Source organism: Petaurus breviceps, unplaced genomic scaffold (genome assembly GCF_028583685.1).
Source record: "Petaurus breviceps papuanus isolate PSGF00001 unplaced genomic scaffold, PetGlider_PUasm1.0 227, whole genome shotgun sequence".
NCBI classification, from domain to species: domain Eukaryota; kingdom Metazoa; phylum Chordata; class Mammalia; order Diprotodontia; family Petauridae; genus Petaurus; species Petaurus breviceps.
This window is the reverse complement of record NW_027185896.1, coordinates 9,935,137-9,959,077: the sequence shown is the minus strand read 5'-3', so window position 1 is coordinate 9,959,077 and position 23,941 is coordinate 9,935,137. Positions and strand designations below refer to the sequence as shown.

At 50.2% G+C, this 23,941-nt stretch overlaps 2 protein-coding genes across 4 annotated transcripts in view; one reads left to right on the top strand and one right to left on the bottom strand.

Annotated features, from left to right (window-relative positions):
* The first annotated feature begins 1,142 nt into the window (after positions 1 to 1,142).
* On the top strand, positions 1,143 to 4,156 carry INKA1 (inka box actin regulator 1). The gene is made up of 2 exons (XM_069095696.1): positions 1,143 to 1,396; positions 3,304 to 4,156. The coding sequence occupies exons 1-2, from the start codon at positions 1,346 to 1,348 to the stop codon at positions 4,099 to 4,101; spliced, it is 849 nt and encodes a 282-aa protein (XP_068951797.1). The 5' UTR covers positions 1,143 to 1,345; the 3' UTR covers positions 4,102 to 4,156.
* Positions 4,157 to 4,875: 719 nt separating this feature from the next.
* The window catches only part of UBA7 (ubiquitin like modifier activating enzyme 7), a 21,097-nt gene continuing 2,031 nt past the window's right edge, over positions 4,876 to 23,941 (bottom strand). The window contains exons 5-24 of one of the 3 annotated variants that reach the window (XM_069095694.1): positions 23,782 to 23,872; positions 23,533 to 23,665; positions 23,018 to 23,115; positions 22,341 to 22,487; positions 22,070 to 22,234; positions 21,075 to 21,182; positions 19,916 to 19,996; positions 19,271 to 19,426; positions 19,004 to 19,169; positions 18,285 to 18,481; positions 17,814 to 17,878; positions 17,285 to 17,468; positions 17,051 to 17,125; positions 16,092 to 16,281; positions 13,659 to 13,738; positions 13,452 to 13,544; positions 12,781 to 12,972; positions 7,500 to 7,601; positions 6,921 to 7,004; positions 4,876 to 5,058 (exon numbers count right to left, since the gene is read on the bottom strand). In XM_069095694.1, coding sequence (XP_068951795.1) covers positions 4,990 to 5,058; positions 6,921 to 7,004; positions 7,500 to 7,601; positions 12,781 to 12,972; positions 13,452 to 13,544; positions 13,659 to 13,738; positions 16,092 to 16,281; positions 17,051 to 17,125; positions 17,285 to 17,468; positions 17,814 to 17,878; positions 18,285 to 18,481; positions 19,004 to 19,169; positions 19,271 to 19,426; positions 19,916 to 19,996; positions 21,075 to 21,182; positions 22,070 to 22,234; positions 22,341 to 22,487; positions 23,018 to 23,115; positions 23,533 to 23,665; positions 23,782 to 23,872 — 2,476 coding nt within the window. In that variant the 3' untranslated portion in view covers positions 4,876 to 4,989. Of the gene's footprint in view, positions 5,059 to 6,920; positions 7,016 to 7,499; positions 7,602 to 12,780; positions 12,973 to 13,451; positions 13,545 to 13,658; positions 13,739 to 16,091; positions 16,282 to 17,050; positions 17,126 to 17,284; positions 17,469 to 17,813; positions 17,879 to 18,284; positions 18,482 to 19,003; positions 19,170 to 19,270; positions 19,427 to 19,915; positions 19,997 to 21,074; positions 21,183 to 22,069; positions 22,235 to 22,340; positions 22,488 to 23,017; positions 23,116 to 23,532; positions 23,666 to 23,781; positions 23,873 to 23,941 lie in introns of all 3 variants that reach the window. The other 2 variants (XM_069095692.1, XM_069095695.1) reach the window with 2 other exon arrangements.

The window sequence follows — 23,941 nt, the reverse complement described above, 5'->3', positions numbered from 1 at the left end:
CTCTCTCTCTCTCTCTCTCTCTCTCTCTCTCTCTCTCTCTCTCTCTCCCACACACACACACACACACACACATTGTGGAAAGAACACTGGCCTTGAATAAGGGTTAGAAAACCTGACTGACTCTGACCCTTATTCTATGTGTTCCCTTCCATCTCTGGGTCTCAGTTTCTTCCTAAGCACAATGAGGGCAATGGAGTAACTCTAAGCCCTTAGTGCCCCTTCTGGCTCACATATTACATTTTCAATTCAGTGAACACTGATTAAATATAGTCTCTTGGATGATAAAGACAAAAACAGAAGCCCCCGTGCCTCAAAGAATGGTAAACTACAGATTATATACAGATAGATATAGCTACATACATATACATAATATACACACATATGTATGTATATAGGCATATATACGTATACACGCATACACATATACATGCACATACATACATATATACATGTCTCTCTATCTATCTACCAATAAGTACAGGGCAAGATAGAGAAGTGATCAGAGCAGACAAAGAACCAGGAAAAGTGTTCTAAGAATATTTGAGAAAGAATCGGTCCAGCTGGGGTGAATCAGAGGTCTTCATAGGGATCAATCAATCCACAAGTATTTATTAAGCATTTGCTCTGAGGGCTAGCTTTGTGCTGGGTGCCAGGCACAAACACAAAAGGCGGGACACAATACCTACTTGCTAGAAGGTTTCCTTCTGATGAGAGATGCTGGCACCTGAGCTGTGTGTGCCTGGAAGGAAGAGAGATTTTGACAGGACATGAGGAAGGGGAGTGTATTTCGTGAAGGACAACAAACCCAGACATTCTAAGTTCTATGTTCCAAGATCTCTTCCAAATCTGACATTATGCTCCACATTTTAAATTCTGACTTTGTTCAGTCACTGTTCCAAACACCCATCCACACCCCCATGAGCCTCTCCCACACATGCCCTGTCCCACAGAAAGCTCTGGTCCCATCACTTTTGGGGGGTGGGGAGGACAAGCTCAGAAAAGAGAGGGTACAATGGGGGGAGGGAGTCACCATACTGTTCCCCAGGGTTAGGTCTCCCGATTCTTGCCTCCAGCTGGAGGCGGGGGCTCCAGTTACAGCCCCCCTCCTCTCCACCCTCTCCACACTTTCCTGCCTCATTGGCTGACTGTGGGAGGGGCGCGGCCTGGGCTGCAGCCAGATGTTGGGAGCAGCAGGAGGGAGGGAGAGCAGAGCCGGCTGTCCTCCCAACTCCACTCCAGTGATCCCTGCCCAAGCCATAGACGTCCTGTAGCAGCAGCTGCCTGAGTGGAGAGGGCCTGGGGGGGAGGTGCTGGCCCCAGTTGGGACTCTTCTCCCTAGTCGGGAATGCGCAGCTCCCGGCTGGACAGCTTCCTGGGACAGTTCCGTCTGGAGTTGGTGAGTTTTCTGCCCTGAGAGTGCAGACTTGGGGAGGGGGCACAGTGAGGAACTGTGGAGGAACCCCTGGAGGGTTGGGGAGCAGCTGGAGCCTTTGCTTCTTTTCTGCTAGGCACTGAAGTGGGCTCTTAATGGAGGGAGAATCCTGGGGAGGCAGAGGCCTGCCACCAGGAAGAGAACCTAGAATGGTTTCTGGGTCACCCCAAGGCTCAGTTTCTCCTCCCACAGCCTTGACCCCAGAACAAGACAGGAAGTAGCTGTCCCCACCCCCACTCCCTAGCCAGCTCACCCCACCATAGTTGTATTAGAGGAAGGTAGTACCTTGGACTTGGCATCTCTATGGGTAGTGTTTGGGGACAGGGGGTTTTGCAGACACAGTTGTGGAGGACCTGTGATCCTATATTAGGTTTGTGTTTGTCCACACGTGTGGGGCTGGGGGAGGGGCACCCCATCTGGCTGGAGTTGCCCTGGCAGATGGCTGGGGTTGGGTTTCGGACGGTTGGGGAACTTTGGGGGCTGTCTCGGGCATCAGGTAACAACATCCTGGCTAGCTCTGCTTGGCAGAGGGCCTCCCTCCCCTTTCCTTCTACATCTAGAAAAGGAAAAAAAACCTTCTGAGCACAAAGGGAGAAACTGAGGCAGGCAGGCACCTAAGCCTACCCGGCACCCAGGGTAGTCAGAAGGAACTCACATAGCCAGCAGCTTCTATCTCAACAGCTGTGGTTTTTGTAGTTGACTGGGGGTGGGGGGTGGGGTGGGTTGGAGTGAGAAGGTCTGTCTGCAGCCTGTTATGGGCCTAGGGGTAAAAAGGGAGGGGGGACTCAGCTAGCTTGAGTGCCTGCGACAAGGAAAGGGGTGAAGGAGAGGCCTTATAATGCTGAGGGGGGCCACTTCCCCCTCACTCTTGAGACAGGATAGAACCAGGATTGGAAATGGGGGCTGGGATGGCAACCCCCTGGGTCAGGATACAGGCCCCCTTACCCTGCCCTGCCCTAGTTCCTTTCCTCCTCCCCAGCTCAGTTCAGCTCAGCTTAGCCCAGCCCGACCCATCCTGGCCCAACTTCTCCACACCCACACTCCGCCACCCCTGGGCCGCCTGCAGCGGGTGCTGACTTGCCTACCGGGGAACATGCTTCAGCCTGCCAGCCTGAAGAAAGCAGGGAGTGAGGAGGTTGGGGGGCCAGGCACGTGGCAGCTGCTGCAGGCTGGGCAGGGTTGCGCGTGCCAGGGGGCCAGGCAAGCTTTTGGTAGGTGTCCCACCTGTGTCTGGTATGCACTATACCAAGATATAAGGGCCCCCCTATAGTAGGAAATGGGTGGCAGTGGCCCACATTGGATATAGCACTTGTCCCCTCCTCCCCCAGAACATTTTCCACCAGCAGGAAAATGCTCTCGGCCCCTGCAAATCTGGACTCCTTCTGGGCTAACAGAAAAAGCTGAGATAGGGGAGAGGAGGGAAGCTGGGAGTGTACCCAGCATAAAGCATGGGCACTGATCCTAGACACCCAGGGTCATGTCCTGGGGCTGCCATGTCCCAGCTGTGTAAACTGAGGCAAGTCATTTTACCTCAATGCCCTCATCTGCAAAACCAGGATACTTATCCTTGGGTGTTATAATGTAAGAACAATAAAAATGTTGCTAAAATTTATTCTTGTCCAGGCTTTGCTATTAATTCATTACATGGGCTAGCCATTTTTACTGTTCAGCTCCTCAATTTCCCCATATTGTAATATGGGGATGGAATAATCCCAGCTCTCATGACAACCACAGGCTTCACTGAGTGCCTACATAAGGAGGCTGCGGGACCTCCAGGAATTCCCTTCCTCTCTTTGGCTGTTTCCACATCTCTGAAATAGGGATGGTAACACTGCATGACTTTGACCTTTGCTCTCTCCCCTCTCCTTCAGCTGTGTGGTAGGGAAGAGCCAGGCTCCCCACGGATGCAGGGTCCCTCACAGCCACCCCCAGCAGAGCCAGTCAGTGGCCCCCGGCCCTGCCACCCACCGCGAGCCTCGGATGCCTCAGAAGCAGACTCAGCCTGCTGCCTAGAAGAGGACGACGAGGAGGGGGCCGCACTGTCCCCCTGTGAACGCACGCTGGACTGGGACTCGGGCTACTCAGAGGTGTCGGGGAGCACCTGGCGGGACGAGGATCGGCCAGTGCTCAGGAGGGTGGGCCGCCTACGGGGCCGGGCCAGCCCCCAACCTGGACGTCGGCCCCGCCCCAAATCTACCTCGGACATCTGTCTGGAGCAGTGGCGGGGACTAGATGCTGAGGACTGGACAGCATGTCTGCTGTCCCGGAGTCGCAGCCGCCAGCCCCTAGTGCTAGGGGATAACTGCTTTGCAGACTTGGTGGAGAATTGGATGGAGCTGCCTGAGGCAGCAGGTGAAGGGTGCCCGGCGGCGCCCCCCCGCTGGTTGGGAAAGCCGCACCACTTCTTGCTCAACCTCTCGGACCATCTCAGGCGCAGGCTGGGTGGCAGCGGGGGCGGGGGCCGGGCCCGGGGCCCCTCTGGAGCCGGGGCCGCCCCGCAGAGGAGCAGCCCGGCAGCCATGGCCGCCAAGCGCCTGTCCTGCCCCCCTGCCCCTGGGTGCCCCCTCCCCTCGCCGGACCTTGCCTCAGACTTCACTCACTTTGCTGCCCTCATGAGGAGCCGCAGCCGTCAGCCCATCATTTGCAATGATGTCATTGGTTACATTTAACACCTCTTCTCTCCACCCCCATCCCCAGTCACGGACAATAAAGGGTTTTCTATTAGCCCCCGATTTCTACCTTCCTTGGCAGGGCGCAGAAAGGGTTTGGGGGAAGGAGCCCTGCCCCCAAGACTAGCCAGCAGGGTCTGCCTTCGGCGCGAGGCACACCTCACCCTTAGAACCACAGGATTCGGATTCTAGCAATTCTCTCTGTCCATATGCAGAAGCTAAAACTCAGCGGGCACCAGAGATTTGCCCAAGGTCACAGAGAATCTGGCAGAGCAAAGATACAGATCCTGACCCTTTGACTCCACAATATGCCACATTGGGCGTTTGTTCTGAAGAGAATGCCAGCTGCCTTTGAGGCATGGTCGCAGGATGCAGGGACTGGGCGTAGGCAGTGAGAAGGGGGTTGACTCCATAGTTCAGGTAGCCCACGATTTGCCTTGGGCAGATTATCTTCCTTTCCTAGGCTTTAGTTTCTTCCTCTGGGGACTGGATTGCTTGGTGTCTAAAGTCTTTGCCAGCTCTAAATCTCACGATTCGATGAAGGAGAAGAGCCAGTATTGTTACTAGGGAGGATGGGCAATGACGCAGTAGGGTGCCTGAGTTTCCAATAGGCAGTGGGGGAGATGGGAGAAAAAGGAAAAGAGGGGTTCAGTGTATCAGCCCTAGGCGGGAGAGGCAGAATCTTGGGCTGTAAGAGAGTCTGATTGGCTGGCAACATTTCAAGCAATTTTTTTTCTGATATCCAATTGGCCACTTTCACCTGGACCTAATTAATGCTTCATCAACTGTTTTATTAATGATTCTGGGGTCTTTGTGATCTAGGCTCAGCGGAGGCAGTAATGCAATGGGGGGAAGGTGGTGTCTTCCTCTTCGTCCTCACAGCTGATTTCAAACACCAGCTCCTTTTGGTCCACCTTCAGCTTCTTGCCAGTCACCTGATGTACCAATTCTGTCACCCTGTGAGGGAGGATAGGTAGGCAGCAAGAGTAAGGGGCTCAGCCAGACTTGGGAGAGGGAGCAAAGAAAGAGAGAGAGCCAGAGTTGGGGGCCCAGGCAGGGGGGCGGTGAGAAACAGGAGCAGCTCAAGACAGGAAACATCTGAAACTATTTTAGGAGAGAGCTGAAGGCAGAGAGGCAGGAAACGGGCCATTCTCTCAGAGGAACAGCCCAGAGCAGCAAGTAGGGTGGAGATCTGGCCCTGTCCCCAGAACCAAGTCCAGGACCTGCAGGATGGTGTGGGCAGATGGACTGGGGGATGATAGCTTCTCCCTGGGCACAGGCAGGACCCTAACTCTGCTCTTACCTAGCTCTCACCCCCCCTCCCCTTTCCTCCTCTCACCTTCTACAGAATCCATTTGGCAGTTCCATTTGGTTGCAGGAAACTGCCAGGGAAGTGTGAGGGGCCCCTTTGGTGGGGACAGGGAGAAAAGAAAAGGTCATAGCAATGGGTCAGCTAGTGATGGGACCCCTAGGAGGCTTGCTGCTGTAACACAGTTTATCATGCCTCTGCTATGTAGTAGCTGGATGGGGTTAGGCAAATCACTAAACCCCTCTGGTACTCTATTTTCTCCTCTGTGAAATGACAGGATTAGATTAGAGGCTCTCTCAAGTCCCCTCCCACTTCAAACCCTGCAACATTGCCTACCCTTGCTATCTGACACACACCCGGATCTTTCCTATGCCCCCTTCCCCAGCCTCAGTTCCCCTTTGGTGGAAGAGACATGGCCCAGCCACAGAAAGTCCTGTGCTTCTGGCCAAAAGTGAAGGGACCAGGGGCAGCCAGGTAGCATGGCGAGTAAGAGCACCGGCTCCAGTGTCAGGATGACCTGGGGATCGAATCAGGGCTCAGACACTTAGCACCTACCCAAAAACACCTGGCCGTGTAACCTTGAGCAAGTTACTTAACCCCAATTGCTTAAAAAAAAAATTTTTTTTAAAGTGAAGGGACCCAGCTTCTCCTTCTGGATCCCTGGGGCACTGACCCTAGCCCCTCTGCAGGCTCATACCTAGCCCCTACCCTAAAATCACACAGAACTGGGTGTCTCCTGGAAGGTTCCCCTCACAGACTGGAGGCACTGGCCCATTTCAGCTATGCCCCAGAGGAATTTTTCCCTGGTCCCCACAGCTGCTCATTCATCTCAACCCCTTTCCCTCCTTCTCCCCAAAGGGTAGCTCCTTAGTGGGGGGAACTTCTCTGGGCCTAGAGCAGTGTCTTCCTCTCTGAGCAACCTCCAAACTTGTATCTAGCTGAGCCCCAGAGAAGACTGAGGAGGAAGGGAATGAGCATTTATCTATAGGGCCTACTATGTGCCAGGCATACGTACTAAAATCTTTTTACAAATATTAATGCATTTGATTCTCACAGCAACGCTGGAAGGTCAGTATAATCATTATTATTTTTTTTTTTTTGCTTTTTGGAGGGCAATTGGGGTTAAGCGACTTGCCCAAGGTCACACGGCTAGTTTTTGTGTTAAGTGTCTGAGGCCAGATTTGAACTCAGGTCCTCCTGACTCCAGGGCTGGTGCTCTATTCAAGTATAATCATTATTTATAGGCTGGATTTGAACTCATGTCTTCCTGACTCCAGGCCCAGAGCTCTATCCACTGTGCCACCAGCTGCCTCTGAAAAGCATGAGGAACATTTCTAATCCCCCTTGGGAAAGGGATACTGGGATTTAAATGGCTACTGGGACAGGGAGCTGATCTTCTTTTATACAGGAGAATGGGAGGTATGCAGCAGAGAATGAGAACCCTGGGGGTACCTCAGAAAGAAGAGGCTGGATGAAGCCTGGACCCTTTCTCCTCCAGACTAGACCTTACCTGAGCTGGAGGTTTTGCTGGGCCTCTGGCCAGCGCCTTGAGTACAGGAGATAAGAATCCAGCAGTAACATGGTCACTGGAAAGCTGTAATTCTCCTGGGGAAGACATAGGCCCTGCTAAGTCCTAACCTGGCCCCATACATGTGGAGGAATTCATGGGGTGGGTTGGAAGCCACAGAGGTCACTGTTGGGGCAGATATGGGCAAGGTGTGGAGAAGAGACTCTTCCAGAGAGAATCTATTCCCTGGGTCCTCTCCTGGGAGGAGAGGGAAGGAAGAAGCTAGGATCTTTAGGATCTGGGCCCATGGGCATTTAAGGGATGGGCCAGTCTGCTGGGGGGAGGGAGGGGATGTATCTAAACTTTGGACAAGGCAGACTGGGTACTGGAGGTAGGGGAGATCTGAGCCCCTAGACAATGGGGTCCAATCTTCTAAAGAGGGACGTGTCCCAAGCCCCTGGGCAACTCATCTATTCCTCATTTGGGGAGGGATAGAAAGAAGTACATTGCTAAGGGCTTATGCAGAGGCAAGGGCTAGGTGACTGCATATAAGATCTGGTAGATAGGTGGGGCAAGGTTCACCTGGAGATAGGTGAGCAGGCCCTTCAGGGTCATCTCAGGCTGACCTGGGGCAGGAGCAGGCACTGTCAGTCGGTCCCAGCAGGTCCATTTCATACCACGATACTGTTGGGTGAGCAGAGATGTGGGTGTCAGCAGTAGACTCTACACCAAGGCTTCAAGTGAGTGGAAATGCCCTAGAACTCCTTCCTTCTGGGTTGAAGAAGTAACAGCTAGGGCTGAAGAACCAGGCCCCAGACTCCTACTCTGGAAAGGGATAGAGCTGGACAAGAGCAGCTTCCCTGACAAACTCCTTGCTTCTTTGATTCTCTGGTTGTTAAGAGCCTGGCTTAGGGCAATCTTTGGAAACAGAGAGCAGAAAACAGCGAACTGCAAAGGAAGGGAAGTAAGGAGGAAGAGCCCCCTTCTCCCACAGCCCCCTCCCATGCTGGACCTTACCTGAGCTGAAAGTTTTGCTGCTTTAAAACCAATATGTCTTTCCCATAGAATTAAAAGATTAAATCCGTCTTTCCCATAGACCCGCTACTCTTTCTGACTTTTCAGTTTCTCTTTGTGGCATCACAATTCACCCAGTCTCCCATACTGGAGTTATCTTTGACTTTCCTCTCCCTTACTTCTCACCTCCAATCAGTTACCAGGTCTTGTTGATTCCAATTTGGCAACATTTCCTCCTCTATGCTTTTGCCTTGGCTGTCTCTCATGCCTGGAATGCCCTCTCTCCTTACTGCTGCTTCTTAAAATACCTAATTTCCTTTAAAAACTCAGCTTAGGTACCCCGTTCTCCACAAAGCCTCTGCTGACCCTGCAGCTGCTAATGCCTTCCCCACAACTTATATTAATTTTGTGTATATCTTGCATATTCTTCTTAAGTACATATTGGCTCCCCTCAGAGAATGTTAACTCCTTGAGGACAAGAACTGGCCCTACAGTAGATACTTAATAAATGTTTGTTGTTTGATTGAATATCTTCTGAATTTATCTGGTATATGCCTTCCTTACCACTGCCTTAGATTTCTGCAACAATCAGGTCACAGGACTTCCTGCTACCAGTATCTCCCCCTATCCTTTCCACAGCCAGAATAATCTTTTAAATTTGTAGATCTCGTCACATCACTCCTCTGCTCATAAACCTTTACTGCCTCCCTATTACCTTTTGAGTAAAGTTCAGTTTTCCCTGTCCTCTACATGTGCCCAACTTACCTTCTAAGAGTCCAGCCAAAAGGGACAAGTCTTTGCCTCCACCCCCACTCCCCCAAACACCTCTGTGCCTCCACTCAGGCTCTTCCCAATGCCTGCTGTGCCCTCCCTCCTCTACTTGCCTGGTGAGTCTCTATTTGTCCTTTAAAGCCCAACCAAAATACCACCTCCTCCAGGAAGCTCTCCCTTATTATCCAGGCGGCACTGACTTCAGGCTCTTGGTTGTATATTCTAATTGTCCGTGCCTTATTTTTTGTTAAACTAAGAGGGGGAGAGTCAACTCGATGATATCCAAGATCCCCTCACACTTGAGATCCCTTGACCCTAAATGTATTCCTTCCCATCCTGAAGGGGAGAGAAAGGGAAGGCCAGGAAACCCAGGCCTGGGAACTGCTAGTGGAAGAAAGAGAAGTTCTGGAGAGGGGATGGGAGGGGGTGGGGGGAGAAAGAAGCAGAAGAAGGCCGAGGGTCCAGGAAAAGGGGACAGAGGGCCAACTCCGTCAGCATGCCTTGCTCCTCCCTTCACAGGCTGGCTCCTCAGTAGGGCCCGTTACAGGACATGGCTGTGGGGGCCATTTCCACAGGAAAAGGGGCTGCTCCGTCACGAAGGATGGGGGTGGGGTGGGGGTCAGGGGAGCTTCCTGAGGAAGTAAGGGGGAAGGGCAGCAGCTGCAAAGCTCAGATAAGGAGTATTACTCCTCAAGTCCACGGCCGTCCAGCCAGCTCGGTCTCTGAGCTCCCCAGCCTGCCTGATGGGAGAGGATCCCCCTGGGGCACCAAGAAGAGACCTGCTCCAGGGCTGTCCAGGACCAAGTATCAGGATACCAGGACAGCAGCTCCGGCTGTGCGGCCAACTGTCTAACTCAGGCTGGTTCCTTCCTCTCCCTGAGCCTGTTAGAGGAGCTGACCTGAGTTCAGAGATCATTCCCTAGGAGATTCCACGGCTCTCAGATTTCACATTTGTGTGAGCCCAGAGAAGAGATCCTAGGATTTAGAGTGAGACCACCTGAGTCCAGCACACCTTTTATGGGAGAGGAAATTGAAGACCAGAAAGGGAAAGGAACAATCCCACAGTTAGGAGTCCCAAGAGCTGGGATTTAAAGGGAGGTCTTCTGACTACTCTAGATTGCTTCAGAAGATATAAAGGACATGGGGAGAGTTTTAAGTCAGGGAACAGTGGGAAGGGAGTGGAAGAGAGGGATTGTGAGCGGTGACTGTCCTGGGGGCTTCTACCCTGGTTCATCAGAAACTCTAGTGTCCCCATAGAATGACCAGATCTAGCCCTGAGGCTGGGCCCAATCTGGAGACAAAGAAGGCCCTGTGTGTGGGGGCAGGAAGGGGGCCCTAGGTTGCTCCCTGCTAACCCTTGCCCTAGGCTTTATACAAAGGCCGTCTGTGATGGGCTTGTAGAACTGAGGGGACATGAAGGAATGAAGACCCCAGGACTAGACAACAGTCAGTCCCTGTGCCCCCATTCCTCTCACATACTTCATGGGGGGGTGGGGAGGAGGGAAGGGCAGACAAGCCCTTCTAGTGTTTTGGACCATTCCCTTCTCTTTCTCCCTCTTCCTGTCTTTCCCATTCCCTCCTGCCTCTCAGACCCTGTTTTTCATTAGCTTGGTCTAATGAGCTAATAATCACTTCCAGACCCTAGTGCAACTGGGTTCCCTCTGCCCATCCCCAAAGTACACATATATGCACACATATAAGTACACATTGAGACATGTAAACAAGGGCATGAATGCACTCACAGAGACATAAATGCGTACATGTACTCAAGTATATGAACGAAGGTACCACCCAGAGGGACTCCTTTGAGGCTTTGCAAGGCTAAAGGCTCCCATGGGCCTGGAACTCTGTTGCCTCATCTGCTCTGTGCCCAGGCATGGAAGCTGGTAGAACCAAACTCTACTTTTCCCCAGCCCACAGAGCCCAACAGCTGGAATCAGGGCCTTATCCAGGCCTATCTCATTTTCATCCCCTCTATGGGGTGGACTTGGCTCTGACTGAACCCAGAGAAAGTCTCAGGCTCCCCTGTTTGCCCCTCGGAAGGGCTCTCTAGGGGAGGAGGGCTGAGGAGGGGGCTGACTGCCGGATGTCTGGCTACACTAATGAGTTAAAGCTGTGAGCTCTCCCCCCACCACCCACAGACCCCATCGGGTCTGACGGCTGCTTCCTGTGTCTGACAGTTCCCAGCCTGCTGCCCCCATCCCCCCAGCCTCAGTCCTTGTTCCCCACTCTGGCCCCTCATCTCCTCCCACCCCAGCCTGGCTCCCTTCCCCAAGCCCCTGGTTCCCAAACAGTTCCCCTTCTCTCCTCATCCTTCCCAGCCTGATTTTGTCCTCCCCCTCTTCAGTCCTCACCCATTCCCCTACCTTCCATCTTCCTAACCTCTCTTTATATATCAGCCCAATGAATTAAACTGGCAATTCAAACCCTTCTGGAAGTCTGGGAGGGAAAGGGGGAGATAATGAAGAGGGGCTGGCCTCTACTCTTGACATTCACCCCCAGCACTCAAGTTTGGGGGAAGTTCAGAGTGCATTGACAGAATGCCTCTTCAGGCAGGGATGGGGAGCAGGGAGATTGGCCTGGGAGTGACTGTACAGCTGGATTCTCAGGGAGCTTCCTGTGGGGCCCTAATCTTCCCAAGATGCCTCTTGGACCAGGCCTGGAGTTGGAGACAGAGCTCGGCTAAAGAGTGAGCTGAGAATGAAGCATTTGGACACTAGGTTAGAGATAGGGATAGGGACCTTGGCACAAGCATTACAGCTAGGGATAGAGGGGGCAACAGAAGTCTTCCCATTAGGAGAGAGACCTCATGCCTGGACAGATGAACTTTATCTAGGGTGCACAACAAGGCCAAACCCAAACTGGTGTGTGTGTTTGTGTGTGAGAGTGTGTGTGTTTGTTTGTGTGTGTGTGTGTGAGTATGTGTATGTGTGTGTGTGTGTGTGTGTGTGCTCGGCCCAGAACTTCCAGGGCAAATGTTAGCTCCCTTAAGCCACTTTGGGAAACTAGCTCACAGGCTAGATGATTAAGAACTGGAAGGAACCTTAAAAACCTAGTCTGAATCACCTTTTGCTTTATAGAATAGGAAATGAGACCCAAAGAAAAGAAAGAACTTATCCAAGGTCCACAGCTGAGATTCAAATACAGGCCCTCTGACTCCTAAACCAATGTGCTCCCTCACTCAGTCAGTGCATGAGAGAATATTTTTATGTGCCCCAAAGTCACTTGGACCTTTCCACTGGTATTTCTGTAAGTGCTCATATCCTTGGAAAGAAATGCCAGTGGAAAAGCCCCCTAGCCCCATGATGTGTCCTATAGGAGCTGAAGAAGGGAGTGAGCCACTGGGGATCAGAGCCAGGGAATCCAGGGACTTTGTGTAGGTTGAGGGCCCCAAATAGAAAGCTAGGGGTCAGCTCAGCTGCTTCTAGTCAGATGTAGTGACTTCCTACCATCAAGAAAGAGCAAGTTAAGAAGGAAATCCTGGACCAAGGGCAAAGGTTCCCCGGGATCAGCTCAGAGAATATGATGATTCATGAGAAGCTGGGACTAGAGACTCCATCGCCCAGGTCAGAATCATGCATGGACAAGGAGGGAAGAAGAGGGACAGAAGGAAGAACGGAGATAAGGTAAGGGCAGGGAAAGCAGAAGGTGCTGAGAGAATGACAGGGGTGGGAGACATCAATAGGATTTGGACTGGGGCCAAAAGGGAGAAAGACTGAATGAAGGATAAAGAGTCAAGGACTGGCAGAGAATGATCTATAGGAAAAGGGGGAGGGAGGGAGAGGGGAAAGGACAGGGCTAAGGTCTGAGCCAAGATGAGAGAGGGGGACCAGATGAAGAAAAGGGACAGAGACAGGAACAGGGGCAGCAATTAGGACCAAATGTAGAAAGGGGGAGGTGAGGGACAGGGTAAGGGGGTGAGATTACATGGATGTTAGGAATGGGGAGAGCGTCCAGAAAAAGGCCTGAGGTAGGGAGAAATGAGGAAAAGAGGCCAAGTGAAAGGGAGAAAGACTGGAGGCCCTAGGGAGAAGATGAGGGGTCCCCGGCAGGGCGAGGGCAGAGAATAAGTCTTCACCTGTTGGACACATGGGGCCTTGGGGATCCAGCGGCAGAGATAAGGCAGAGTCAGGTGTACTTGGCTATGGCGGTAGGAGCTAAGAAGTCGGTGCCCCATCACAATCTTATACAGCTCCAAGCCAACCAGTCCAGCCACTACAGCTGTTGTTGTGGCTATGGCTGGGATTATCTCCCCTGCAATCTTCTTACTCTGGTGAGGGATGAACACAGAGAACACAGTCAGTAACTTTAGAGGTGAAGATATTTCGGGGATCAGGGCAAGGAGGGCTGGACCCTCCAGAAAAATGGAGAGCACATATGTGTCTGAGACCCCACTACCTCTTTCAGGTCTTTCCCGTAGGATGGAAAATAGATCCCTCTGGGTCCAGCTGGATCTGGAGAATTTAACTACTGGGGAGAGACTCAACAGAGCTGGTGTAGAGAATCATCATATCTTAACACCTTAAAGCCTGAGAGGACATTAGAAGTCATCTGGGCTCTAGACACCCCCATTTTACAATGGAAGAGAGTAAGTCACAGAGAGGGAAGAGATTTGGACCAAGATCACACAGCTAGTGAGTGTTGAAAGCAGGATTAGAACCCAATTCCTCTGACACCAAACCCAGTGTACTTTTCACTATAACCAGAGTGGATGTGAGGACCCTAGAGTGGGGGTGGGGGGTGTCCAACCTTGCTTCGGTCAGCTGGGGGGATTCCATAGTTCTCAGCCCGAAGATTGGATGCAGCCACAACAAAATCCATGTGGAAATTACTGTCATCGTCCTGTGGAGAGTCAGTCAAAACCCAGAAGAGTCTGGTGGGCTCTGGGGCTCTAAGCTAGGTCTAGTGACCCCAGGCCAGAGGTGCTTAGTGCATTCACTAGGGCCTGTCTCTCACCTTCTCAAACAGCTGTGGCTCCAAGGAGGTTCCTGGCCATTTCGCCAGAGCCGAACGTAGTTCTTGTACATGGTTCAGATCTGCAGTTGGGGGAAGAGAATAAAGAATGTCCTAAGGCCCAGGCCTGGAATCTTCTCCAGTCAGATACTTTTAAAAAAAAATTAAATTCTATATTATTTAAGATAGTTAAAAAAAAAGAAACAACAATGAACATCAATGCAAAAAGAAATATATATACATGGTTGATAGAATTCACTTGTAAAAAATAAAATTTTATGTTTTTTCCCCCAATTATCAAGCATTTGTTGATTTTTTTTATTCCTCTCCTCTTTCCATTCTCCTTTTTCCCACCCTGCAGGGAAAAAAAGAGAAAAACAAAACCCCTGTAACAAATAGGTATAGATGAACAAATTCCCATGCTGGCCATGTCCAAAAATGATATGTCTCTCTCTGCCATGATGTGGGCTTTAACAGGCAAACAAAAGCCCTTAAGAAACAGCAGGAGAAGGTTTTTTTTTGCTTTTTGGAGGGCAATTGGGGTTAAGTGACTTGCCCAAGGTCACACAGCTAGTTTTTGTGTTAAGTGTCTGAGGCCAGATTTGAACTCAGGTCCTCCTGACGCCAGGGCCGGTGCTCTATTCACTGTGCCACCTAGCTACCCCAATAGCAGGAGAATTTTAAAAACAAAGGGGGCGGGGGTCTGAACTTGGAGTCAGGAAACCTGGGTTCAGATCTCGACTATGATGTTTCCTAAGCATGTGATGATAGGTGTTCCCCTGTTCCCCCATCCATAATATAAAGGTGTTCAATTTTTCTACCACCTACCCCCTAGAGTTGGTGTAGGAATTTCTGTAAACCTTAAAGTGCTCTAGAAAGTGAGCTGTCATCATTATTTTTATTATCAAAGTGGAGTGGAGGAGCCCTGATCTGGGAGGCAAAAGAACTGCGTTCTACTCCTGGCTCTGTCACTGAGGTGCCAGATGCCCTTGAGCAAGTCCCTTCCCTTCTGTAGGTCTCAGTTTCCTTTACTGTAAAATAAGAGGGGTTTGCCTTGATGATCATTAAGGTCTTTTCCATTATGATGTGCTGTGATTCCAGATTGAATGATCAAGGCCCCTTTGTTATTTCTACACTTGTGAGTCCTTTGAAAGGAAAGGAGTTATCTCCTGTAAACTCTGGGGTTGAGCACATATTAGGTTGAATCATTCTGATTTGTTTTTGAAGAGGATGGGAACTTTATTGTTACCTATTTGGATCATGGATTTTTGTTATTTTGTTGTTGATTTTTCCTAACACTAGTTAGCTCAGGGACTCAGTTTCCTCTTTTGTAAAATTAAGTGGTTAGACTGAATGAAGTCTAAGATCTAGGTGGCACAGTGGATAGACAGAGCACCAGGCTGGAGTGGGGAAGACTCATCTCCCCAAGTTCAAATCCAGCTGTGTGATCCTGGGCAAGTCACCTAACCCTGTTTGCCTCAGTTTCCTTATGAGCTGGAGGTGGAAATGGCAAATCACTCTAGTATCTCCACCAAGGAAAAACCCAAATGGGGTCACAAAGAATCAGACACAACTGAAATAGCTGAACAAACAACAAAACAATAAGCTTTCTTTCGGCTCTAAATTCTATGATTCTACCACAAGCACTAACCTCCCCCTTTCCAACTCCTGCTGCACAGTACAGAGCACCTCTGACTGATTGAAAGTAGATTTGCAGTTGCAGAATAAACCAATGAATTTGGGCCAGAAGCAACAAATGGACTAATTAATCTCAATCTCTTTAGGCATGTTCTGGGACAAGAGTTAACATTCTTGAGGGAGTAGAGAGAAAGTTGGAATGGTTCAAACTAATCCCAGAAAGCAGTCCTGAAAGAAAATAACTTAGAAAGTTTAAGGGCCACTGAATCTGGGATTGAGCAGTTATAGTCCCACTTTAATGATTTCATTTTTGTGTGTAGTTTTTTATGATTTTGTCTTTTCTTCTATCTTTTTATCTTTTCTTTTTAAATGAATCACAGAAAGCTCTTTCTTGTGGTCTGAAGCATACAGGTCTCTTGAAACAAGAATCAGATTGACACTGTCATTGTTACTGGAAAGAGCCTTGATCCTCTATTATCCCAATATGACTCAACTCCCTATCTGCTCCTTTCCCTGGCCAACATTGCTGGATAGCTCTAGTATTCTCCTATTAGAACATAGACCCCTTGAGGGCAGGGACTGTCTTGATTTCATATTTGAATAGCCATTGCCTAGCAGGAAAGTAGGCACTCAACAAATGCTTGCTGTTTGATGGTTTGACCAAGTGATGAGCCAGAAAAATGATGACCTAGAACTTCCTTCTCAAGTTCTAGCTGGCTTTCCCCATGGACAGGAACCATGTCTTCCCTATTAGACTTGGGACTTCTAAGGGCACATAAAGGAGGCACAAGCCCTTACCCCATTTTGCTGAGGCTTGTTCTAGCTCTTGGTTATTGGCAAAGATGGGGGTGTGGGCCTGGAAGTGAAAGGTAGGTGCTGGTAGCTTCTGAAGCATCACACGTAATTTATCACGGTCCTGAGAGCCCAGCAGTTTATGGGTCTTGGCATACAGGTTGGCAGCTGCCAGAATATAATCCACGTGGGTATCCTATGGTAGAAGCCAGGATCAGTGGGGCCTAATGTCACAAGGATGTCTCTCTTTTACCCATCTGATTGTATGTAGGCATACGTATGAAAGTACATGTGTGTCTGCATATATATATGTCTGCAGGGTGCATTTGGATGGTCTTTGTGTGTCTATGAGCATGTATCTCCATACATAGCTCAATGTGTATATGTTTGCATGTTTTCCTGTATGATATACCTGCTTGTATATATATATATATATATATATATATACATATATATGTATACACACATTTGTGTACCCAACACTCACGTATGCCTAAATGTCTTCCATTTCCACTGTATATATCTAGTATGAACAAAGTTATCTCCAGATTTGTCCTTTCCCCTCTTTGAGGGCAAATATCACATTTCTTACTTTCTTTGTCTCCTCAGTGTTTAACACAGGGTTAAGTGCACATAATAAGTGATTAATAAATGCTTGTTAATCGATATATACATAGCATGTGCATTTGTCTGTGTTCACCTATATGTCTGTGTCTGTGAGTCTATAATTATGTCCATGTGTCTCTGTTTGGATCCCAATATACTTCCCCTTAGGGGTGCCATGCCCATGTCAATATCACGGCCTGTATCACGGCCAGTATCACCACAAACTCTTCAAGATTTGGGGAGGCAGGCACAGGCGTCCAAAGAAGAGGTGTGCTCTCCCTCATGGATCAGTTCTTGGCCTCCCTTCCCCTTCTCACCCACTTCGGCTCCTCTGCGCCAGCCTCCAAGCCCCAGCTCACCCTGCTGACGTCGAACTCCAGAGGCTGTGGACAGCGTTTGGTACCAGACCAGAAGGGGACTCCTTCCTCATTCACCTGGGGAGTGTGGGTAGGTCTGAGTAACACCAGGAGTATGTTACTCTATTCATCATTGCTCCCTGCTCCCTCTGCCTCCCTCAAATACACCCCCACACTCACACACACACACACACACACACACACACACACACACACATCTGTTCCCTCCTCCCTTACCTTGTCACGGGGAAAGTACTGAAGAAGGTGGGTTATGCTGTCATGGAAGCAATGTTGCCAGCGCCCCCGGGCCCAAGCTACACAGTCCCGCCAACACTGTGGTGGGTTGAGGAAGGAAATGCTTGCCGTCTTCAGATAATCGTGGGCTTGTGGCCCCTCCATTCGCTCTAAGAAGTCTGGCTCCCTGGGAAGAGAGAATCCTCGATACAGAGTCCTAGGGTCTGGGCCCCTGGGAGCCTGGAACAGAGCCAGACCTCGTGGGCCCTTTCACATGGGACCTGAACTCTGAGCTATTTCTCCCTCCCCCCTATCATTCATGTCACTGCCCTTAGCTTTGCTCCTACAGTAGGCATTCTGGTCCCTACCAACCTGTATAGCTGGGCCCATGGGCTGTGGGGTTCTTGGAGCCAGGATAAACACCACCTCCCACCCACCAGAGAGCAGGGCTCGGTGATCCCCAGTCCCTGGGTCACCCACTGTGGCTGCTGAAGACCCATCCCACCCCTCGCCTCCACTGTCGAGGCCTTACTGTAGGGAGCGGTTAACCATCTCTGCTGGCAATCTGAACAGCCCTTCAAACTCATTCCGGGCCCACTGCGCCAAGAGAAGAAGTGGAACAAAATGGCTGGTTGGAGCCAGCCTGGAAGAGGCAGTCATCAGATTCTGGCCACAGTCCCTACCCCGCATCATTCTGGAGCCTTTTCTCCTGTCTTTAGACTAGCAGGATCATGGAAGGGACCCTAAAGATCATCTGGTCCAACCCTCCCCATTTTCAGATGATAAAACTGAGACCCAAAGAGATTAAGAAATTTCCCTAGGGTCACATAGGCAGTAAACAGTAGAGCAGGGATTCAAACTCAGATCCTTGGACTCCAACACTCCATTCTACTATGCTGCCTCCCTCTCCCCTACTCCCCCTGCCTTCTAGAGACCCTCTGGTAAAGAGGAACCAGACTCAGATTAGGAAGAAGGTGAGGGCTCCTGGGAGTGAGTTAGTTACCTGCAGGGTGTGCTCAATGGTACTGGGAAAGTGGCGTAGCGTACAGACAGGGTGCACAGTCTCAGCATCTTCAGACAGGGTGTTGTATGGCTGGGTCAGGGAGGGCACAAAGATGGCAGCACTGCCTTGGGTACCTTGAGTGCCTGACTCTAGCATTGGTTTCATATAGTAGATGCAGCGTTTGGACACATACTTACCTAGGAGTCAAAGAGTTGGATAGTGAGAAGGCACCAGGGCTTAGGAACTGGGGACTTGAGAACTGGGGAGCAGGGGCTTCTTGGTGGGTATCTGGGGAACAGTCTAGTATCAGTATACCAAAGGTCTCTCCCCTTAGGGCAGCTGGTGGTGCAGCAGACAGAGCACAGGAAGACCTAAGCTCAAATCTAGCCTCAGATACTGTGGACAAGTCACTGAACCTCTGTTTGCCTCAGTCTCTTCAACTGCAAAATGAGGATAACGATAGTACTTATCTTGCACAGCCTTTACTTTCACTAACTCAAATTTAGTATTTTCTTCAATAATTTAAAAATGAGATTCTGAGAGAGCTTCCATGGGCTTTACCAGTTGACCAGGAGGGCCCATAACACAACGGGGAAGGAGCTTCTACTCCACCTGGTTCTTAGTTTCTTCCTCTTCCTCTGTAAATAAGGAGTATTGGACTTGATGCTTTCTAAGGCCCCTTCTGGGTCTAAGTCCTACCCGCAGCGAGGATGACCTACGGGCCTGAAAGCTGTCCAGGGCAGAGGCCACACCATCGAGGCTGGAAAAGAAGTCCTCCCCAAAGATGTGCTCGGTGTCAGGGCCCATTTCATGTGTGTATGTGGTTACAGAGAGAGCTGGGTTCATGCTTCTCACAGCTAGAGCTGCTGCTTCTGACTTGTGCTTCTGGAAGGAGGAGTACAGATCTTCTTAGAGGATTCCCCTCCCTCAGAAAAATGGAACCCTGAGGAAGGGGTTAGGAATGAAGGCTGAGTCCCCCAACTCACATTTAGGTCTTGTGACCGGAAGAGGAACTGCCTGCTGAGATTGGAGAGCTCCACAGTGTCCATGTCAGTGACAGTGATGCCCCCGCCCTGCCCAGCTCCTAATCCCAGCATCGCAAAGGTCTTGAGGAGCTCACAGCCAATGGCCCCTGCCCCCACCTGCCCAGGAGAAAACAGGCCTTGTTGGGATTAATTTCCCCAAATGACTACCCATTTGTCCTCACCCAAATTACCAATTCCTTCTCTGAAATAAAGGGAGGTTGTTGAACTAAGAGACTTTGCACCTCTGAAATCCTGTGACTCTGACCCTTCACCTACCTCCACTCTCCATGGACCCCTGACCTCCTCCAAAGCTCATTTCCTTGACTCCACCCTGCCTGGCTTCCCTTGTCCTGCTCCTTCCTCCAGTGACCTCAGAGATGGGTAAAATAATCTCCCCAGAGTTTGCTGAGTTATGTGCTCTGGGTCTAGGAGCCCAGACCCCTGACTGCTACTTCCCAACTCTGTTTGGGGCTATTGGGATAGGGGGCTCACACCCATAAGAGCCTTGGCAACCATACTTCCCATGAGGTTCAGGCTGGATGAGAGAAAAGAGCCTTCCCCACTTCAGACCTGGCCTATAGGAGTCCCAGACTCCTTCCTGCTCACCAGGAAATAGCGCTGCTTGCCCAACTTCTTCTGGAAACCATCCCCAAACACAGCAATCTGTCCATCATAACGGCAATCTCTCTGAAGGAAGATTTGGGATGGGTATGGGGAAAGAGAGAGGGGGAAACAGGTGATGACCAAAATATGGCCTCCACTGCTATTCATTGCAGAAAGATTACTGACATGGCAGTGAGAAGACCTGGGCTTCAGGTACCTTATAGGTATCCTCATCTGTGAACAGATATATCCTTCCTAACAAGGTTGTTACAAGGAAAGTGCTTTACTATATAAATATCAATTATATATACTTAGCACATATTACAGAACTCTGTTCACGACTTATAACGGCCACTATAATGATTTTCCTCAATTTTGAGTGAATCCTGTCCTTCTGAATCCCTAGATCCAAGATCCCTTGGGACTGTTTTCTTCTTTCTTTCTTTTCTAATTAAATTATTTATTTTTAGTTTTCAGCATTCACTTCCATAAGTTTTAAATTTTCTCCCCCTCCCTCCCCAAGACAGCATGCAATCTGATATGGGTTCTATAATACATTTCTATTAAACACGTTTTCACACTAATCATGTTGCAAAGAAGAATTATAATGAATGGTGAAAACCATGAGAAAGAAAAAACATCAAAATAAGACAAAATAAAAAAGAAAATAGTCTGCTTCATTCTGCATTCTGACTCCATAGCTCTTTCTTGGATGACACTGGCATTTTCTATCATGTGTCCTTTGGAATTGTTTTAAGTACTTGCATTGCTGAGAAGGGCTAAGTTTATCAAAATCAGTCCTCGTACACTGTGGCTGTTATCGTTTACAATGCTCTCCTGGTTCTGCTCCCCTCACTCTGCCTCAGTTCATAGGAGTCTTTCCAGGTTTCTCTGAACTCCACCTGTTCATCATCTTTTATAGCACAACAGTATTCCATTGCATTCATGTGTGACCACTTGTTCACCATTCCCCAGTTGATGGGCATCTGCTTGGTTTCCCGTTCTTGGCCACCACAAAGAGAGCTGGTCTACATACTTTGTACATGTGGGTTGTTTCCTTCTTTCTCTTCTGCCCTCCCCTCCCCTGAGGTCTACCCCAGGGGTCAGACCCCAGTCAGACTTTTGTCCCTGCCATCCCTGCCCTAACCCCTGAAGTACTCACTGGGGCACATGCTTCTGGTCTCAGTGGGGACTTTCCATCTTCTGGCAGACATTCAAGGGCATCAAAGTACAGCCACTGGTCCAGGGGTATGAACTTTCCTGAGGCTGCCTGGGAAACCCCACGTTATCAGCTGCCCCTCTGCCCCAGCCTCACCACCTTCCACCCTTATTCCTTCCTTCTATTGCTCCACAGAATCAACTCTATTTCTTTCCTTTTCTAATAGTTCCTCATCCTTGAAACTGTCTTCCTTTCAGTGTGTTAGAGTGGGGAAAAAAGCACAGGCTTAGCCTCAAGAGAGATCTGGGTTTGAATCATGATGTCAATATTTATTTGCTGTGTGATCAGGGGTGTTTTAATCACCTCTCTGAGCTTTGGTTTCCTTATCTGAATCATAGGAAGGATACGAAGAATGCCCCTAGTTTTCTCCCAGGGTAATCATAAGGAAAGGACTTTGAAAACGAGGCAGCTAGGTGACACAGTGCATAGAGTGCTGGACTTACAGTCGGGAAGACCTGGGTTCAAATCCTGCCTGCCTCAGACACCAGTGTGACATTGGGTAAATCATTTAATTGTACTATGCCTCAGTTTCCATATTTGTAAAACGAGAGAGCGACTTGGGGGCCTCTAACGGCCCTTCCAGCTCGAAGTCTGTGACTCTCACCCCATCTGGCTCCCCACCAGTAGGAGGGGCATTGGGCACAAGGCTGCATTCACATACCCTGGAATTAGATATGTGTTCCAATCCCAGCTTTACCACTGGGCTTGGAAAAAACCCTTTCTGTCCTCTGGATCTCAGCTTCATTCTATGCACACACCGTCTCTAAGGTTCCTTACAAATGGTCTCTAAAGTCTAGGATGCTAGCAGGCAGGAGGACTCCAGGCCATTGGAGGCCATAGAAGTCTGCGACTCGGATGCCCTCTGGTGGCCGCTTCTGGTTACTGCAAGCTAGTGGCTCACCAACGCTGGTTCTCCCGGTCCTGTCCCTGGCTCTCACCTTCAGCATTTCTTGGGCAGCCATCCCGCCAAACACCGAGTTGATGGGGCTCAGGTCCCCAGCGCTGGTCATAGCAAACTCCCTCACCAGTGCCTCATCGAGGGGCTCATCTCCCTGAAGGGGTCCTAGGTCCTGGGCCAGGACCACCAGCTCATTTGCATCCTCCTGCCCAGGAGAAGTAGGTAATGAAGAGAAGACTCTTTCCCAGGCTCCACACAGCCTCAGCTCTCCCTCCAATCACCAAGGTTCTGAGGGCGCCAGGGAGACTCACCAGGTACCAGGGCCTGGGGAGGAGGCCAGTCTGAGCCTGGTACTTGTGTAGTGCTCGGAAGGCCTGGTGCAAGCAGCGGGCACGCCGTGCCCCCTGAAGGTTAGCTGCCATGATCCTGGGCTGGTACAGTGATAAGGACAAGGCTTCCTAGAGATGTGAGGAGGGGACATCCTACATTTATCTAGACCTCCCTCCCCTGCTCCCCTCCTCCCCAAACCTTTTAGATCAGAACTTCTGGTGACATCAGCCTTCCCTGCTCCTTTCCCTCAATATGCTAAGTCCCCATGCCTAAGGGCTTAGGTCTCAGGGTTTAGAATCAGAGCACTGAAGGGGCCGCTAGGTGGCACAGTGAATAGAGCACTGGCCCTGGAGTCAGGAGGACCTGAGTTCAAATCCAGCCTCAGACACTTAACACAAAAACTGGCCCTGTGACCTTGGGCAAGTCACTTAACCCCAATTGCCCTCCAAAAAGCAACAACAACAAAAAAGAATCAGAGCACTGGGGTTCAAACTCAGGTTCCATTTACTACCTGCATGACCGTAAGCAAGTCATGTAAAGCAAAGGGACTAAAAATTCACTCAGGTCCTTCCCAGCTCCAAATCCAATAATCCTATGGCTCCCTGCTTCCACACATACTTGAGCCCCTGGTATTTTCTCCTTTACAAGAACTACTTACATAGGAATGAGTCTGAGGTCTCTTGACCTCTGTGATAGCTCCACTTCGTAGGTAGGGGGAAAAGGCCGTGGTGTCCCCAATCTCGAGGTTCCATTTGTCTGCCAAGTTTTCCACCACCAGTCAGCACAATGCTTGACCCCACCCCACTACCCTAGGAACTTTGTCCTAGGATTATCCTGACCTTAATTCCTGATGGTTGAGAGTACTAGCCCCTAGAGGCCAATGGGGCAGAGAGGAGATGTGCTGGAAGGCAGGGGCCATGTCTCCCACCTTAAGCCAACGAGCCCCCGAGGACAGGAGTTATTATTCCTCTTCAGACTAGATTCTCTCCAAGGATCAGGAACCCCCCCTTTGGGCTAGGGGCTCGATAAAGGTGGGGGAGCAAGACTGGGGACCTTCCCAAGAGTGGGAGCTGAATCTGCCCTATAATCACACCCTTCCTTCCTCTCTCTATCCCCATTCCCCAACTCTGGGCTTTTCTCACACTCAACACACACAGGGTTGGGGTGACTTACCTCGAACTCGGATGGGCCGAGGGTCACAATCATTGAGCTCCACCATGCCCTCAATGCCAGAGAAGGTCACCCAGTCCCCATCCTGGAAACGATGGCCATTTTCTTCAAGAACAGTGAGTATACCAGGAGAACCCTAAATAATATGACAGAACTCAGGTTGCCTACGTCAGTGGCCTTTGCATGCGGGGCCCTCAGGCCACTCCTCCTCCTAGGCTGCAGCAGCTAAGATTGTGGCTGGTCAACACCCACCTGAGAGATGTGCTGGATGTGGCTCTCTAAGGGTTCAGCTTCACTAGGATCATGGATGGTGAATTTCTCACCAAAGTCACAGAAAAGTTGCCTGGGAAAGAAGGAAGGGGAAGATAGGGCCACTGAGGCAGCTCCTGGTAGTGGGCCCCCCCCCCCCCCC

What these genes read in the sequence shown, in the direction of transcription:
- INKA1 (XM_069095696.1), top strand. Translation starts at nt 1,346, where the DNA reads ATGCGCAGCTCCCGGCTGGACAGCTTCCTGGGACAGTTCCGTCTGGAG. An exon ending in GACAGTTCCGTCTGGAGTTG is followed by an intron (nt 1,397 to 3,303) that starts GTGAGTTTTCTG and finishes CCTCTCCTTCAG; the next exon opens with CTGTGTGGTAGGGAAGAGCC.